Here is a 19,141-nt window from a genome sequence, read left to right as displayed (position 1 = left end):
TTGATTTAAAGATAGTATAATAGTACAAATTGCTGGTTTGATAGTCAATGACAAAGATAATCTATAAGTGCAAAGTAACATATAATATGAAGTCATCATGACAGCTTTAATTTCAACGCCTTGGGTTCAAAACCTGAACATTTCTGAACCAGTCGTTCATGAAAACCCAGCCTTTGAGCTGAAGAACCAGTCTTTCGGGAAAAGCCAACCTTTGACCCAGGGGCGGGCTGTCCATAGGTGATACCGGGGAAATCCCAGCGCGCGCTCACAGCGAGGGATCGCAGGCGAGACGTGAAGGGGGGATTTTTTTAAATTCTAGTATCGTACGTATCGTGTATCGTGATATTTATGGCAGATATTGTATCAAATTTTGGATTATTTCATAGTGAAAACTGTACTGCGCATGGCCACCGGCCCTCAACATAGTTCCCGTTTTTTATTTTGGCCTTTTGTGCTTGAGTTTGACACCACCTCTCTGGTCTACTCAACTCGCTTGCAGAAGAAGCCGCTTTGCCAACAAATCCAAACCTAAATACTTTGAAGGGGGAAATGAAAACGTCAGGGTAAAAAGAAGAATATATAAAAAACGACAGCTTGACACAGCTTACTGGACCTCATTCACCAAATGTTATTAAGAACAAATTTGTGCTTAATCCATACTTACACAGTTTTCACAAAGATTCTGGCATTCACCAATATTTTCTTATTGGAACGCACACCCAAGAGCACAACTACACACAATTGAGAGCCCCTGCTTTGACCTTTGTGAAAACACACTCTTTGAGCTGAAGAACCACGTTCGTGACAATAGTCCTAATAGTCCTCAATGTGATGATGGTCTTAATAGTGATAGTTTGAATAGTCCTCACAGTCCTAAGAGTCTTCATAGTACTAGAAGTACTAAACAGTCCTCTATTGGACTGCTAGTTTGACTGTTTATGATAATAATGTGGATCTCTGAGTGCAAAGTTACATGTTACGGGATGTGAAACAATGTGATATTCATCATTATCCCTGTAATGACACCTTTCATTTCTACAGCTTTCATAAATCACTACCAACTGGTGAACCAGTCGTTCCTGATGAGACACTTTGAGCTGAGAAACCAGTCGTTCATGAAAACCAACCCTTTAAACTGAAGAACCAGTCGTTCATGAAAACCAACCCTTTGAGCAGAACAACCAGTTGTTCATCAAAACAAATTGTCTACATGTGTTCAGCTGGTCAAAGAAAAGTCAGTCATCTTCTGTAACGCTTATCCTTAAACAGTAACAGGGGGGCTGGAGTCCATTCCGGTGGCATTGGAGAGTCAGGGTTAACCCTGGACTGGTCTCGCAGGGCTGACATAGAGACAGTAAACCATTCACACACCTACAGGCAATTTTAAAGTTATGATTGGTATTATTTCACAACTTAGAAAAGGCATAAAATGGGATGAATGCAATATAATATATTTTGGAAATGTAATAAAGAAATTGGCACTTTTCTACATGCTATGTGGGAATGTTCTAGGGTGGTGACTTTTTGGATTCTGAAGTATTTAGAAGGGTGGCTCAAGCGACCTCTTCCAGTATCCCCAAGACTTTGCTTACTAGGTGATAAATCGCTGATGCTACCGGGACTAACAAAAACGGGGATCAGGCTTTCATGTACAAGTTTCAAGTTTCATACGCCTATGTGTAAAGAATGGATCAAACTCATGACAGAGATGGCAGCATTGAAAAATATGATAGCCAGGGTAAAGAATACCTTAACCAGAAAATACCAAGTATGAGAAAGTCTGATGGCCCATATTACAGCCTCTTAAACAATAGATGGAGTAGTCGGTGGGGGAAATTATACAGTAAGTAAAATCAGGGATAGAGGGGATGATGGAATTATTAATTTTCTTAATTTTTTTTTTCTCCATCCGTCCATCTTCAGCCACTTATCTGGGGTCGAGTCACGGAGGCAACAGCTCCAGCAGGGGACCCCAAACTTCCCTTTCCCGGGCCACATCTACCAGTTCTGACTGGGGGATCCAAGGTGTTCCCAGGCCAGTGCAGAGATATAATTTCTCCACCTAGTCCTGGGTCCTCTTTCCAGCTGGCCGTGCCTGGAACACCTCCTCAGGGAGGCACCCAGGGGTCATCCTCAACAGATGCCCAAACCACGTCAACTGGCTTCTTTCAACGCAAAGGACCAGCAGCTCTACTCCGAGCTCCTCACGGATGGCTGAGCTTCTCACCCTATCTCTAAGGGAGACACCAGCCACTCTCCTGAGGAAACCCATTTTTACCCGTGACCTAGTTCTTTCGGTCATGACCCATCCTCAATGACCATAGGTGAGGGTAGGAACAGAGATTGACCAGTAGATCGAGAGCTTTGCCTTCCGGCTCAGCTCTCTTTTCGTCACAACAGTACGGTAAAGCGAGTGCAATACCGCCCCCGCTGCTCCAATTCTCCGGCCCAAATCTTCCCCTCACTCGTGAACAAGACCCTGAGCTACTTGAACTCCTTCACTTGGGGTAAGAACACATCCCCTACCTGGAGTAGGCAATCCATCGGTTTCCTGCTGAGAACCATGGCCTCAGATTTAGAGGTGCCAATCCTCATCCCGACCGCTTCACACTCGACTGAGAACTTCTCCAGTGAGAGTTGGAGGTCACAGGCCGAAGATGCAATGAATTTTTTTTCTTTCCCCATGCTACCCGGCTTCGCAGTTTGGAGTAGAGGTTCATGGCATGGCTTTAGGACCACATCATCTGCAAAAAGCAGCGATGAAATCCACATTCCCCCAAACCTCCCCCCGACTACGCCTTGATATCCTGTCCATGAAAACCACAAACAGGATTTGTGACAAAGCGTGTTTATGATAATGTGGATTGATCATCTACAAAGTCACATGTTACATGATGTCAAATGATACCTGTAACTAAACCTTTAATTTCTACCGTATCGCTTCAGTTCACCACTTCACCCCTTGTGTCTCCAAAATACTTGTTTGTTGGGGTCGTGGGTCAGAGTTTCCATACAGGTGATCACATTCTCCTATTTTGCTTTCACTACGAGATGAAGAACCAGTCGTTCCTGAAAACATACTCTTTGAGCTGAAGAACCAGTCGTTCCTGAAAACACACTCTTTGAGCTGAAGAACCAGTCTCAGGGGTCATGAGCTCGATCTGGATTACTTAAAAGAGCAGGTTTTCTCATCACTATATCACTTCTCGCCTCGGGCCGTCTGATATGAAGATGCAGGACTGAGTTATTATCACCAGGGGTTAAGAAGGGATTTATTATGGTTTGTTTTTAAACAGGCTCTATATGTATGTGTGTTTCTATTCCCTGTGTAACCTTATTTAAATATAAAAGGTAATTTTGTAAATAGCCAATTTATGAACAGCTATTATAGATTAAACTACTCAGCGATATATAAAGATAGATTTTATTGACCCAAAGGGAATTTGTTCTTGGAGATGTACAGTGTCAGCTATAATAGAAATGAAGTACCGTAAGCAATGAAAGGAGCTCCATATATATGGATTTATTTATTTATATATATATATATTATATTATACAATATATATGTACATAGTAGATTTTTATTTTTCGGGGCAAGATCTGACATAATTCCTTGATGGAGGGTCCATGTGCCAGGTATGAGTACCAATAAACTTCTGTGTACCCAAACATAGGCATATTAAAATGCCTAAGAAATATGATCATTATTAAAGGTGTCCTTAAAATCGGAGTGATTGGAATTTATCCAACACAGAGTCTGTGAGTGATTGACTACCTGGAATACTACTGAAGGGTTGCGTGATGAGTGAGTGGGCGTGCAGAGGGGGAGGAGTTGGGAGGGGGGTCATTTGGTCAGAGACTATTTAAAAGGTGCTGACTCGTCATCCCCATTATCGCCTCAGTCAACCATGGGTCTTCCTGGGACGCAGATGTGGACATGGACGCTTTTCCTCAGCTGGATGTGTGCGGGTCGAGCCGTGGCCGGACCGTAAGTTCACCTCCACCTGGTCAGATAAAGGTTGAAATACCTGAACAACTCTTTGGGGTTCGTTGGTGGCGGTTGGAGCGTCTTCCATCTCTCGTCCAATGACCCCTGTGCTCTTTCTTCCTGTGGCTGTAGGCAGTACATGGTAGCCGTTCCTGCGGTTCTTCAGGCCGGGGCTGAGACCAAATTCTGTGCGAGTCTCCTTCAGCCCAACGAGACTCTGGTCATGAGCGTCAGTCTGAAGTCCTCAGAGAGGACTACAACCCTCCTCACCAAGACGTCCAGCACAGAGTTCCATAGCTGCACTCAGTTTGTGGTGAGAGCTCGAGATCATTGCACACAATTCTTGAGCATGTGTTAATTATAACTCTAGAACCTTGGTGGGATTCATGCTGCATGCAGTAATATACATTGTAGGTATGGAAAAAGTTCAATTGTAAAATATAAAACAAGTAACAGGAAAAACACTTTTTTTTTTTTTTAAATGAACGTCAACGGGCAGATTTTAAAGTTAAATTTCCATATACAATCAAACAGATAACGTTAGCGTACATGTAAAAGCAAGATGATCTTACATGTAGAAAATAATGTTGGATGTTCATGTCTATAAAATCTCTCGTTGTCACAGGTTCCTTTAGCGCAGAACGAAGATGTGCAGAATTTTGAGGTGGAGGTTCGAGGCAACACCTTTTACTCAAAAGAAGTCAGGAAAGTCTTGATCAGAGTCTATAACCCAAGTACATTTGTCCAAACGGACAAACCGATCTACCTGCCTGGACAAACAGGTACGCTTGAGCTGATGATGTATGACGTTGCATACGATATGGTACCACGCTATACCAATAATGTCAATGTCAATAATAACAGAACGTGTTTGCTTGGAGTTTAATGCATGCAGAAGTCATCTTGCTTTCCTAAAACCTTTTTTATATTATTCCACATGTCAACATTAACTCTGTGTGCTCTTTTTGAAGCATTTGCTAATTTCTACAAAGTCAATTGAAAATGTGTTGATTTACATGAATCAAATACAGAAACATTTATTATGTTCACGCCGGAATGTCAATATGCAGTATACATAAAAAAGGTTTTGATAGTAATGCAAAAAAATACCGTTAGCACATATGACAAAGCAACATTAAAAAAAGTAAAATTGGCAGAGTTGTATAAGAAAATAATATTTGTATTAAAAAAAAAAAGTATTAAGAAGGTGAAATAGCATCAATGAGAAACCTACCACAAGCACTTGATGAAAGTTATCATACGTAGATTGTATCACATAAGCAATGTTACATTTTTACCATATTAATTGTTTTATTTGTCTTACTTTTAGATTTTTGATTCCATGCTTCACTTCTAGCTTTTACTAACTTGTATTGATGTTATTTCTGAATAAATCGAAAGCTTGATGTAGAATAATCTCTTTATTTCTCTCAGTGCATTTTAGAGTCATCACACTGGACTCCAAGTTGAGACCTGCCAATGGGCTGGTGAGAGTTTACAGTCTTTCCTTTCTTTAGGTCTCTTACGTGACCGCTTTCATTGAAACTATTGGATGACGGTTCAGGTTTTAAACATATTTAAGAAATTATTGACATATTAACAGTGAAACTATAAATGAAACTGAAACTGTTTTTCCGTAAAAGATAAAAACCCTGCTGAGTAATTGTAAATTGTTTCACATGTTTTATATTTACAAATCTATAACTGATGTCTGTGTAGCAGTAAATCTGTGTAGAAAACACCACTGATTTTATTTTGAGAATATTGAGCCATCGTTTATGTTTGAGTTTCGGACAATGCAAACCAGCTTTAACAAATTTCTCTTTTTTACGCAGTATGATATCATCGAAATTGAGGTAAGACCAAAAGGAAAATATCCACACTAATACTCAAACTCTAAAATGTAAATAAATACCTTAAAGCAAGATGCTCCAGTTAATTTATTTGTCTTTTACAAATGCAGCATGTTGATATCCTAAAAATCTCAACCTGCTTTATAATCTGTGATGTCAACATGTGAGAGCAAAGCCAAAGTTCTACATTCTGATAATGACAAGTCGTGATAAACAGACGGTATGAACAGTGGCAGGAGATTTCTCAATGACTGATTTGAAATGTAATGCATGAGCTAATAAAATAATTATTAAGCTTGGAAACTTAAACAAGTTCATTTAGATCATTGCATAAAATAACAGAAAGAGAAATAAATTGTGTTTTTTAAACTGAGTCAAAAAACTTAGGGTCTTGTTTCATCTGCCATCTTGTTGAAGGAGAAGAAGAAACTTCTTGTGTTCTTCACATTCACTTAATTTGACAGGATGCTAACAACAACCGAATCGGACAGTGGCTGAACCAAACGTCCAATAGTAAGTTATTGCAGCTTTCGTACGCCTTGAACTCTGAAGCCCGTGAAGGGAACTACCAAGTTATTGTGACGATCGGGTTGGAAAAAATACATCACAGCTTCAAGGTCGAGAAATATGGTAAGTTTATCTTTTCCTAACCATTTAAATCCATGTGTAATGAAGCTAGAATGCTAATAAAATACTCTTACGCAGTTCTGCCTAAGTTTGACGTGAAGATAAATTCATCCGCTGAAGTGAGTATCGTCCAGGAGGAAATCAAGGTGGAAGTATGTGCAACGTAAGTAAGCGCTCTTTGCTCGTCACACTGTTGAATAATCTCCTGACGGGTCCCGTTGGTGAGTGAACGTCCTTCTCATCAGGTACACATTCGGACAGCCGGTTCCAGGCAGTGTGGAAGTTGAGATGTGTCGACCTCTAGATTATTACTTTCAACCCGATTCATTCCGAAGAATCGACCCCGACATTCTTCTGGAAAAGCCCTCTTTAATCGCACCATGCCACAAGCAGACAAAGCAGGTATGGTTGCCTTCATCTCTGCTGTAAAAGATGCACATTCGGGTAGAAACAGGAAGTCCTCAGGTGTGACGAGGGAAGTCAATGCTGTTTCTTAAACCGCCATAACTTGAAATGAAGGTGGTCCCTCAGGGTTCGTTGCCAGAACCCCTGAACATTTGTGTGTAAGTATGTTAGTGAAGGTATGTTAGTATTTACGCCTACATATAGCATAGCGAATGAAGTATCTTCTAAAACTTACATGCAGAAGTTAGAAAAAAAGAAAAAAATGAACATTATATTGAATGTTCTTCTATAAATTGTTTGTGGCCAGTAAAGGAGTAACAATGGTTGATGCATGAAATGTCCCTGTTTTTATTTGAATGTGTTTTCTCCCGTTTCATTGTTCTTTCCAGACGGACAAAAGAGGCTGCGCTACGTTTATCTTCTCCATGTCACTTTTCACAAAACAAGGGGACAGGGATCTACAAGATCAACTGCATGTCAGGGCCAAGGTGGAAGAGGAGGGCACCGGCAAGTCAAATCCTATTCTATGTCATATTCATATGTGGAAAAGAGAGATAGTTGCACTTCTGTGTACTGGAAGGGTTGTTTAAACACAGAGGCTTCTCACACAGGTATTTCACTTACACAAGAGGAGAGACTAACGATTTCATACGTCGTCGGAAAGCTTTCCTTCACCGACGCGCCCAAGATTTATGACGAAGGGTCAAACTTGGCGGGAAAAGTAAGATTACCCGGTCTTCATCTCATTGCAGTGATTTTAGACGCAGATCTTTCTCAATGACACCACTCTGCGCTTCCAACAGGTTCAAGCGGTCTATTACAATAACACACCCATTCCTGACATGCGGCTGTACCTGTTTGAGGGGGACAGGTGGGCCGCACGCCTGCTGCAGAATCTCACAACCAACAGCGATGGTGTCGCCGTGTTCTCATTCAGCACAGCAGGACTTGAAGGGGACATCAAGCTACACGTAAGTATGAAGTATTCTCAACATGCTGCAATGGGCCACCATCATGACAAGGGCCGTATTGCCAGTTCTGGAAAGAAAATGTTTGTCATCAGCCTCAGTTCGTCGTAGTAACATTTAGGTTGGTGGGAAGAACATATCTTATCTTCTCCTATGTGTGTCCCGCCCCCTGCGGGGTTAACCATTGGACCTAATTCTGGAAAGAAATATGAATATGAAGTGAAATATCCCATTTGAGATTAACATGTAGTGTTTGTCAATTTAAAAGATTTTACAAGGCAAGAAAGTCTCATTTGTTCTAAGTAGTTTTGTGTGACATCACTTAAAGAACAACATCTCGCATCTCAATGTACGTCCCCAACAAACATGGGTGTTGGCTAGCCACCTTATCTGTGTCCCGAACGTGATATTACGTGATTTCTTTAATGTAGCGTCTCTTTTCATCAGCTGCAAAGAGAGATAATAAGTGAGTGTTCTTGTTGGATAGAAAAACGGTCTCATGGTGGTCGAACAGGCCTTTCCTCTCTAAACCTTAACATTCACTATGGCTGTAAAAACCTTCCTCCACCTCCACGTGCCCCTTTATCAAATTGATTTCCCTCCATCCAGGTTAGCAACTTGCCGAGTTTTGACTACCCCGGCTACAGAACGCCGTACTATGAGGTAGCAGATCACACCGTGTTGTTGGCCCGACCTTCAACTCCTGACACTAAAACCTCCAGCTCCCTGGAGGTGACGAGGAAGGATAACCCACTTCCATGTGACCAAGAAGAAGACTTTTCCATCCAGTACACTGTGGTAGGAGAAGCCCCGGGATCTGTGGAAGTCGTGTATCTGGTGAGTAGAATATCTCCTACTGGTTCTTTCACAGAGACCACAGGTGTTTAATACTGACATTCAGCATCTGTACCTTCTGATTCACCTGAGCTTGTGTCAGGTTTGTCCGTTGTGGACCGTTGTAGAGAAATTCTGTGGGAGAGGACTAAGTTAAAGAAAACACAATAATTATTAGTTGTGTAATTTGACATAATGATTGAAACATTTTTATGAATATTGTTGTTCGTTGCTGCCAATCAATCCCCCTAAATGTTAAACCTTTAACTAACATGGTAGATAACCACACATGCGTTGTTGTAGAATGTTTTTTCTAAGGTATCAATTGTTTGCAGGTCTTAGCGCGAGGAGCGATCGTCGCTCAAGGGGTTAAACAGGTCAAAGTGCAAGACAAATCAGGTGAGCCAATAATAAAATGACCCTTACCGCTGGCTAATAATCCCTCCTTATTGATGGAGTAATGTGGTTGATCTGAGTTGGTTGGTTGTTTCAGTGAATGAGGGCGAGGTCTCCTTTAAGCTGACGGTGTCTCCGGACATGGCACCAGACATCCAGGTCCTGGCCTACGCCGTCCTCCCCAGTGAGAACGTGATCGCCAACAGCGCCGACTTCTCCGTGCAGAAATGCTTCGGTAACAAGGTCAGTGTGAGCCGAAGGCGTCCCCCGTGTATTATATCAGGTCAATATCAGGTATCATCTTATGAAAAGAAAGGAAAAGATGAACTTCAATAAGATGAGATGTTTTCATATCAAATGCAATTAAAGGCCTGTCATTTTATAAAGAGGTGAGACAGTAGAGCTGGTGGAGGCAGAGACGATTGGTTACGGTTAGGAACTCGAGTAGTCAGGTCAGGATGGTCCGTTGGTCGGGACATAGGACCCAGCGGTTTACGGTACCTCTACTAGCAGGGACACCAGTGGGGGTCCCACCAACGCATCATCCAGCCCTCAATGTGTCTTTCCTGTGCCAGGTGTCCCTGGAGTTTTCTCCGTCCTCAGCTGTCCCAGGAGAAGAGACCATCCTGCAGGTGAAGGCCCAGCCGGACTCCCTGTGTGGCCTGAGCGCCGTCGACCAGAGCGTCCTCATCAAGGAGCCGGGGCAAACTCTGCAGGAAGAGAAGGTAGCTACATCGACTCAGTTAGCTTCATCTGTTTTCACTCGACCACTTGATTTCAATGGTCCATCTGTCGTCCTTTCCTCCATCTACCAGTTGTTGTATCCATTTTGATGATCACGTATGTGACGATAAGAAGAGTCTTCCTCCGGGAGAAAGGAACCTGAGAAATATCCTTCTCCAGTTGTCGGATCTTTATAGAATAAACATCATTTTACTTTTTATATCTAAACCAAACCTTTTCTCTTCAGATATTTGACCTGTTGCCCGTCAAAACAATCTCCTACATTCCATATATGGTTGAAGACCCTAACGAATGTTTGCACGTGAGACCAAAAAGAAGAATTTTCCCGTTCCCCAATCAGCCGTCTGAGGACGCTCACACCGTCTTCAGCGTACGTCCTGCACAGACATGAAGGCACAATATCTTTATATTGCTTGTTCTTGTATGTTTTGTTGTAGCTCATTTCAGTGGTGGCTGTATCTTGTTGTATTCATCTAGAATGTGGGAATGAAGATGGCAACAAACCTGCTTATCCGATTGCCTTCGTGCCTCATTTATAAAGGAAGAGAATACAACCAGGGGTTTGGTTTTGGTGAGTTGTCCTAATATTTGTTACTCTATCAAGTGTCCTATTGCTTAATTTGTTACCAACAGGTTTCCTCTTCTTCTAATCGAATATGTCTTGGTTCATTCTTCAGGTATCTTTGAAAAGTTTCAGGCAGCTCCAAGATTGGAATTGGCTGAGCCTGTGCCCCCTCCTGGTAGTCTACCACCAATAGAGACAGTCCGCACTTTCTTTCCTGAGACCTGGATATGGGACCTCGTGGAAGTGGGGTGAGTTTTAAGAAACACGGCCCTGTCTGTCTTGCCGTGATACTTAAATGTAGTATTGATTACATTCTATTGAATTTGTGAGTTCAGACTTTTTTGCTGTCGCCATGTTTGCTTTCTGCAAGCAGAAGTGACACAAGAGGGTGGAGCTGAAGTGCAACTGATCACATAACGAAGAGACCAAAACCGTACAGTTAACTTTGGTGATTTATACGACAAAAAACACGGACAACTTCCAGAACGAACAATGTTGTGGTAGAGACCCGTCAATCAGCGTGTAGCCCCGCCCTAAAGCATCCCTTGCATTATGGTCTGTTTGACTCCAAATGGACTCCAGTCCAGAAATGGTTCCGTTTCAGTAGTTGCTGAAAAGAAAACAAGATGGTGACAACATAAAGTGCACTTGTCTCCGGCTTCCATTGTCGTTTGTTGACTGATCTGAATCACGTAGTCTGATCGTGTTGAAGTTCATCGAATGTGTGATCTGCTGTATCAGAGACTCTGGAACGAAGGAGGTGTCCCTCACCGTCCCAGACACCATCACCACCTGGGAGACGGAGGCCTTCTGTCTGTCCCCTCAGGGATTCGGCTTGGCCCCCCGTAAAGAGATCACCGTCTTCCAGCCCTTCTTCCTGGAGCTCAGTTTGCCCTACTCCATCATCCGGGGGGAACACTTTGAACTGAAGGCGACCGTCTTCAACTACTTGACCAGCTGCATCATGGTAACCAATGTTCATACCAGGACTGAGTGCTGATGTCGTCCTGCTGGAATGTTCAACGTCTTGTTCCTCGACTGGACTAGATCCATTTATGGCACCGGGTCCTTTTGCTCTGATTTGTTTTCACGCTTTAGTGGAAGTTTGGTTCTAGGCTGATTACCATAACGACGCCGCCAAACAAACAGACTTCTCTTTTTTATAAAGTCTAATATGTAGTTCCATGATCTGCCTTTTTTGGGTTGAGTGAAAACACAATTTTTTCCTGCAAGTAACGGTTCTCTCCACCAATCAGTGGTCTGCAGTGTTTGTCCAAGTTCTAGTATCGGCTAAGATAGTTTGGAGCCTCGTACCAAATAGAGTTCGAGGATCTACCACTGCTGGAGGAGAACCCCAGGAGAGCTGCAGTGGGAATGCACCATCAGTTTAAAGATTTGCTAATTAGCGGTACAGCTAAGTAATGTTCCCTTTTTAACATATATTGTTGTCTCTCTTGAACAGGTCAACGTGGCTCCGACCCCGTCCTTAGAATACACCCTCACCCCCCTCTCAGGTGACAGGTACACCTTCTGTTTGTGTGGCAGTGAGCGCAAGACCGTCAGCTGGACCATGGCCCCCTCAGCTCTAGGTGAGAGGCAGGCTTTCACCCACACGGATGTTGCTGAGGTGGAGGAATTGATGGGAAATGAACTGGTACTCAGGAATAAAGCATGTTTGCTTTTAGGCGTTGTGAACGTGTCGGTGTCGGCCGAGGCCGTGGCGTCACACGCTTCATGTGACAACGAGATTGTGAGCGTGCCAGAGAGAGGTCGCATCGACGTGGTCACACGATCCCTCATTGTGAAGGTTGGTACTTCAAAACAAGACGGCAAAGTAAAAGTCCACCCGTCCGTCAGATAGAAAGTCTGAAATCATTTCTCCCCTCTCAGGCTGAAGGAGTCGAGATGTCAGAGACCTACAACTGGCTGCTCTGCCCCAAAGGTCAGTGAGTTGGACACCAAACACGGACCCTGGTGCAGTAAAATGAGAGGTCTTCTAAAGGGAATCTAGTCCTCAGAGACACTACCACTTTTCCCGCAGGGGGCGCCAGAATCTAAATTGAATGAAGGTTCCCCAGAGTAATAAATTCTATTAAGTATCTAGAGCATATTATCTCCAGACAGACCGGTTTTCATCACATGATCCGCTATCCATCTAAAGATATTAATTGAGGATATGCTGATCGGTTTGTTCTCTCTGTCCACAGGAGAGACTTTGACAGAGAAAGTAAAACTACAGCTCCCCAAGAACGTGATTGTTGGATCGGCCCTTGCTTCAGTATCCGTCCTTGGTAAACTAATCAATCCATTTGCCGTGCAAAATAAGATCATTTAAGTTAAATTGATTGACGAAATAAAAAGCATAATTGGGTAAAAGTCAAGAAATGTTTTTTACACACCGTTTGGTGCAGGTGACATTCTGGGCCGAGCCCTGAACAACTTGGACGGGCTTCTACAGATGCCCTACGGATGCGGGGAGCAGAACATGGCGCTCCTCGCCCCCAACATCTACATCCTGCAGTACCTGACAAACACACAGCAGCTGACCCAAGCCATCAAGGACAAGGCCACCAACTTCCTGACCAGCGGTGAGTCTCCGTTGGCTTCACGTTGAACGTGTGACAAATGTTCCCAGTCTGGTGCTCGTCCTTCCAGTTAAATGACCCCTGGTGGTGACCTTTGTTTGTCGCTGCCTCTTCTCTTTGTCCCTGTCGTCGTACACACATGAACTGATCATGGACTGGTGTGTACTTGCAGGTTACCAGAGACAGCTGAACTACAAGCATGAAGACGGCGCCTACAGCACATTCGGATCAGGACCCGGGAACACGTGGTCAGAACAATCAGAACAATCAGATCAATCAGATTGTTTAAATTTCATCAATTTTATCCTGCGCAGTTAAAAAGTGCTTTCTTTCAACAATTGCGGAAAATACGCATTTTTCCAAAACAGCCGTCATCCAAGATGGCGTTCAAAATCGTTGAACTCGATGCTGGCCAATGAGTGCCGTCACCATGACTACGTCCACTATGCTTTAATTTTGATTCCTGCATCAATAGTTAAAGAGAAGATGACGACATTACGCTTTGGACTACATCATTACAAACATCACAATGTCGTCACTTCAAGTTCTTTATTGTCTCCCCCTCTTCCTCAGGCTGACTGCCTTTGTGGTGCGGTCGTTCGCCAAAGCCCAGTCCTTCGTCTTCATCGACCCGACGAAGATCGAAGAGTCTGTAATATGGCTGAAAAATAAACAACAAAAGAACGGCTGTTTCCAAATGTCAGGAAAACTTTTCCACAACGGAATGAAGGTAAGAAAAGTTTCTGGAGTGTTTATGAATGTCCCTGATGATTAGCGGAACTAAGAACTCTAATCTAAGTGTCACTCAGATTTTTGTAATTCTTGCTCCAATGTAACCTGATGATGATACTATTAGGATTATATATATTCTGTATTAACAGATACAGATCATTTTGTTGTTTGATCATTTTCACATCCAGATTTATTCATCATGTAACATGCTTATAAATGTTATACGTTCACTTTGTTACTAATTATAATATGTCTTTTCTTACTAAAGGAATGAATTTCAATAATAAGGAAATAATATTATGTGTTTTAGACCTTAGAAGCTAAACATTCACAATGTATTTCAAATATCTTATTTATTTTCCTGTGAAAACATCTGGAATTCCAGTTCATCACCAAAACTATATGGAACAGATTACCTGTGAAGAACCATATTCATAACGTACTCATTTTCACTGAGCAGAGCCTAAACGCATCATAATGGACCTGAGTTCAACCTCTGCTGGCTAGCCGTTAGCTTTTAGCTGTTAGCCGTTAACGATACTGGCTCTCCTCCTGTTGATCTAAACACTGATTGGTTGTTTACAATGTCACATGATTAATGATGTCCGGTGATCTGTGCGTCTGCGTCATGTTTCCTCTCTGCAGGGCGGCGTCTCTGATGAAGTGACCCTCAGTGCTTACATCACCGCTGCCTTCCTGGAGATGAACATGTCCGTAGAAGTGAGTGTGGAAGAATTCATGTTGGATGATAACGCATCACTTTTTAGAGCTGAACCGCTCTGACTGTTGGCTCTTAAAGTAAATGAACATTCCCCCAAATAATCACAAACCTTTCAACAGAGTCATATCAGTGGCAGAATTTAAAAATTCCATTTAACTAAAACACTCACACGTCCTCAGCAGTTTACTAATTTGTCGACAACATTTTTGAAACACTTCTGAAACTTCTGGAAATGTGAGATCAGGAGACCTGCTTCACTGTTCCAACATTCACTGTTGTTTGAGATCGTTTCTTAAATCCAAAACAAATAAGGTTGTTTGTTCGGTCAGCAGGTCGATCAGATGACGACTTCTGTCACTCTGCTGCCGTATTGTTGTGCATGCACATTTTTTACGCGTATCGATGAATTTTGTTGTAATTCAAAGCAGAACTTAATAGGTCTCTTCCACCGTTTACCCTCCTCCTCTCAACATAAATAACAAACGAGGACCCACTGAATCTGCTAAATGGAGATTACTAGATTTGAAATCGGTTTGTTGGTCGCCGTAGGAAGCAGCCAGGTTAATACTGGAGTCCTGACCTTTTTACCTCCACTCGCTGAAGTTCTCCTAGAGCGAGTCCTGAGATCATCCGTCATAATCTCTTGTAGGATCCTGAGGTGGAGAAGAGCCTGTCCTGCCTCAGAGAGTATGTGAGTGACTTCAGCAACACCTACACCACGGCTCTGCTGGCATACGTCTTCACCCTGGCAGGAGACATGGAGGCCCGAGCTCAGCTACTGCAGCACTTGGACTCGGTCTCAATACCAGAGGGTGAGTGGGGATAGCCCCCCGCCCCCCCCGCCCCCCGTCCTCTCTGTCTCTTTATGCTTCACTCTGAGACACATTTATTATCCTCTGAAAATAAATGAATGAACCACATAGCTGTTTGGCAGAGAATATCACTTTTTTGTTGCTGATCAAGAAATAATATTTGTATACGTGCGAGGATTAAAAAGAAATGTGGATTATTATCTTGATTGAACTTATTTTTTCCCTCTCAAAATAGAGACCGATTAGAGAATTGATAAAAATGCTTGATCTTGACGTGGTCCATGATATCTGTTTGTAGGAGGGTTCCTCCACTGGTCTCAGACTGCAGCAGATACGTCGGCCTCGCTGTCTGTTGAGATCAGCTCCTACGTTCTGCTGGCTAAACTCGGGGCCTCGCCGACTGCCGAAGACCTGGGCTATGCCACCCGCATCGTCAGGTGGCTGACGACCCAGCAGAACCCGTACGGAGGCTTCTCCTCCACACAGGTAGGAGGACCAAGACAAGGGGTTCTGGTACTGAGAGTTAGACCAACGAGCATCTTCTCGTCTGTGGCTTTGCCGTGTGAGCTGAAGAGAGGTGAAGCCCCGCTTCATTTAGGGGCTCCAACATTGGACGTTATCCCAATTTTTTGTTAGCAGTCGTTACTAGCAACATGACCTAAAAACAGTTCAGGGTCAGTGACTAAACCTCATGAAGGAGCAACATCTGTGCTGTTATCTACAAAGCACAAAACTTTGCCAACTATCATTTTCTGAATTTCTCTTTGAAAATCAAATCAAATAGTGAGACCTGAAATCAGTAAGAGTGAACTCCTACATGTGAAAAGCTGCTGCATGCATAAAGACAAGTAAATACATCCCTCAACATAACGTGTGTTCCAGGACACGGTGGTGGCTCTTCAGGCTCTGGCTCTCTACTCCACTCTGGTGTTCAGTCCCGGAGGTTCGAGCGCGGTGACGGTCCACTCTCCCAGTGGCCAGCTCACGTTTGAAGTGAACCAGAAGAACAAACTGCTCTACCAGGAGAAGCTGCTGCAGGAGACGACAGGAAAGTTCAGCCTGGAGGTGAAGGGTGATGCCTGTGCTGTGATCCAGGTCAGTTCGTGCCCCCCCCCCCCCCCCCCCCTCCCAAACAGCCCAGTAGGTGGAAGGTCCAAACCTTTGAAAATGAACCGTGCATCCATGTCATAGATTATTTAATACTATTATTAATTATTATTATATGATCGTTTACCAAATCTTTGAACAAGTCTATACATTTTCAGATATAAATAACAACGTGTCATCTGCATAAAGTCAGACATTAGAAACCCAGATCTACGCCTTAAATACCTTCTGATGACAAAGTAATAGCCAATGATTTCTTAAACCTTTAACGAGAGTGTTGTTTTGTTCATCTTGTGACTTCTGAACCACCGCGTGAACAACAGTGAATAAATTTAAGGAAATTATGATCTTGTCTTTAACGGTTGTGCTAAATCTTTTACTTGCATTTAGTCAGAATGGTTTATGCTAAACATTATTCACAAGAATGAAAGATGTGAGAGTTAATCACCGACCCTTCATCTGAGTCGGTATCTGATCTAGCATGTGGAAAATGGATCCTCTAGAAACACAAACTGTTCTTCTCCATCCTGATGCATCATTCATTTGAACCAATGTGGGTAAAAGACAGATATTCTCGTCTCCCTTGTGTGCCTCCTCAGATTTCTCTTCAATATAACGTCCCGACTCCGTCCGTTGTCGCCACTCTTGATGTCGAGGTCACACCAAAGGTCGACTGCACCAGCAGAAGACGTGGACTCACTCTGGGGATCAAGGTCCTGTAAGTAACCAGCAGAACACCAGTGACAGCAGAATACCGACGTCTGTGATGATCAATCCTCTGCATCTACCAGGTTGAAACTGTTGGACGTACGTGGGCCAAATGTTTAGCAGAGTAACATCACATGTTTTATTATGCTCCCATTGCAGGTATACAGGAACGGAGGCCAGCACAAACATGGTGATCCTGGATATTAAGATGCTTTCTGGGTTTGCCCCAGACCCGCAGTCGTTGGAAAGAGTGAGTTATTAGATTTACTTTAATCCACACTGCTACGTTTGCCTTTGAAAAGGGACGTTCATAGTCTGTCCATAAGAAGTGGACTCATTGGTTTGTGGATGTTTGGATGGCTTCAGTTCAGCATTTTGGACGTAACCATCTTGGTTTTCGTCTCATCGCAGCTCAAAGGCGCCGTGCTGGTTAATCGTGTGGAACAAAATGAAGATCACGTTCTGGTCTACATATCGGAGGTGAGAGGACCTTCACAGCCAGGAAAACACGACGCTCTCTGAGATTCGTTCCTCACGTTGTTGTCTGTTTTTCTTGTCAACAGTTAGAGAAGCACGTACCCATCCATTACACCTTAGACCTCATCCAGGAGCTCCAGGTGCAGAACCTGAAGCCGGCCGTGGTCAAGATCTACGACTACTACCAGCCAAGTGAGACCTCAAGAACCTACAGACCTCAATGACCTCACCAGTCATCACCATATTGATTCCTAGCAGGACATATGTTTACTGTGACTGTTCATCAATCCCTCTTCTCTCTTTTCTCTCAGGTGACCAGGATGACACAGAATACATCTACACATGTGCCACACGTAACAAGCTGTTGCAATTCATAAAAGCAGCTTGAAGACGGATGTACTGTCAGGCCTCCAGAGGGCACTGACTCCAGTAACAGATGTGATTTGTGTTCTTTAATGCAGCATCTATTAACACTCAGCGCATATCTTTTCCCCCTCAGTGTTCTTGCACATTCTCTTGTAGCTGTGTATCTACTGTATGAGATGAATGCCATGCACTGTGGACAATAAAGTCATGTGATGAGAATATGGCTCCTCAAGTTGTGTCTTTTGTTGAAATTTCTCCACTGTTTCATTTCGTCCCAAAATGAAGAAAGCTTTTACTTTCTCCAAACAGATCCCGGCATCTCCCCCTTTAAATACACAGAATAACTATTAAAGCAGTTAAATGTTAATCAAACGCAGGTGTGAGAGGACACGGTTGCAGTCCGGCAGACGGAAGGTTGGGTTTTCTAAAGGTGCTCTGAAGCTCAGAGACAATACCACTGGAGTCCACAGGGGGCGCCAAACACAAGAAATACATTTCCCTGTAGTAACTAAGGGCTAAACTTAACCAATTAAGTGAAATAGACAAAAGCTGCTGTTGTCACCACGGGAAAAATATTTCACAACAAACTGTTATTTTATTTTAGAGCTTCAAGTTGAGAAAAGGTTCTTCAATTAAAACTGCTATCATCAGTGGGTGAATGATGACATGAAGTGTTAAAGCGCTTTCAGCGGTCCGAAGACAAGAAAAGTACAAGTACGTCTATTTACCATTTATGGGGGGTTTGAAAGTTAAACGTCGCTCTACCTGCTCTGAGTGGCTAAGCGAGCTTGTGCTCTTCACTGCGTCACGCTAGTCGGATCCAATAGGATCAGATGATCGAAAGGTGGCGTTAGACTTTAAAATCAGCCAATCACAGCCTGAGATCTCAGTGTCAAGCCAAGGATTTCAGCGTGAGGCCCGAAGCCTCTCTACAAATAAGCTCTTTCCATGATGGCGGTCCACACACCGGCCATGACTTACATCAGTGTTTAGCCTGATATCTCCATGTTTTACTCTGCTTGCCATTTGTTTTCAGGTGAGTTAAAAGGTTTTTTTGTGTGCCACATTCATTTATTTCTTCACCAGTAACATGAACTGACATTCACACATCCGGATACTCACAGATGCTCCCCCTTATCCTCACGAGACAAAGTAGTCACAGACGGGTACATGGTTTGAGAGCAGGGACAAAAAAACACCCTCAGAGTGAATATGAATGAGTGCTTTTATTTTATTTATTTTTTTTAGCTTGT

General features: G+C 43.1%; 1 protein-coding gene across 1 annotated transcript; it reads left to right on the top strand.

Annotated features, from left to right (window-relative positions):
- Positions 1-3,792: 3,792 nt before the first annotated feature.
- Positions 3,793-18,107, top strand: LOC120827629 (alpha-2-macroglobulin). Its single transcript, XM_040190694.2, has 35 exons — positions 3,793-3,988; positions 4,121-4,301; positions 4,614-4,770; positions 5,423-5,475; positions 5,824-5,844; positions 6,306-6,471; positions 6,547-6,631; positions 6,714-6,870; positions 7,263-7,380; positions 7,485-7,594; positions 7,677-7,844; positions 8,451-8,678; positions 9,011-9,074; positions 9,169-9,314; positions 9,647-9,796; positions 10,042-10,185; positions 10,293-10,386; positions 10,493-10,628; positions 11,122-11,347; positions 11,843-11,969; positions 12,066-12,187; positions 12,271-12,322; positions 12,588-12,671; positions 12,792-12,968; positions 13,138-13,213; positions 13,539-13,695; positions 14,343-14,417; positions 15,068-15,230; positions 15,529-15,716; positions 16,113-16,325; positions 16,937-17,055; positions 17,205-17,295; positions 17,457-17,525; positions 17,609-17,714; positions 17,834-18,107. Exons 1-35 carry the CDS (start codon positions 3,909-3,911, stop codon positions 17,908-17,910), a joined length of 4,380 nt encoding a protein of 1,459 aa, XP_040046628.2. The 5' UTR covers positions 3,793-3,908; the 3' UTR covers positions 17,911-18,107.
- The last annotated feature ends 1,034 nt before the right edge of the window (positions 18,108-19,141 follow it).

Source organism: Gasterosteus aculeatus, chromosome 1, assembly GCF_964276395.1.
Source record: "Gasterosteus aculeatus chromosome 1, fGasAcu3.hap1.1, whole genome shotgun sequence".
Classification (NCBI taxonomy): domain Eukaryota; kingdom Metazoa; phylum Chordata; class Actinopteri; order Perciformes; family Gasterosteidae; genus Gasterosteus; species Gasterosteus aculeatus.
This window is presented reverse-complemented; position numbering and strand designations above follow the sequence as displayed.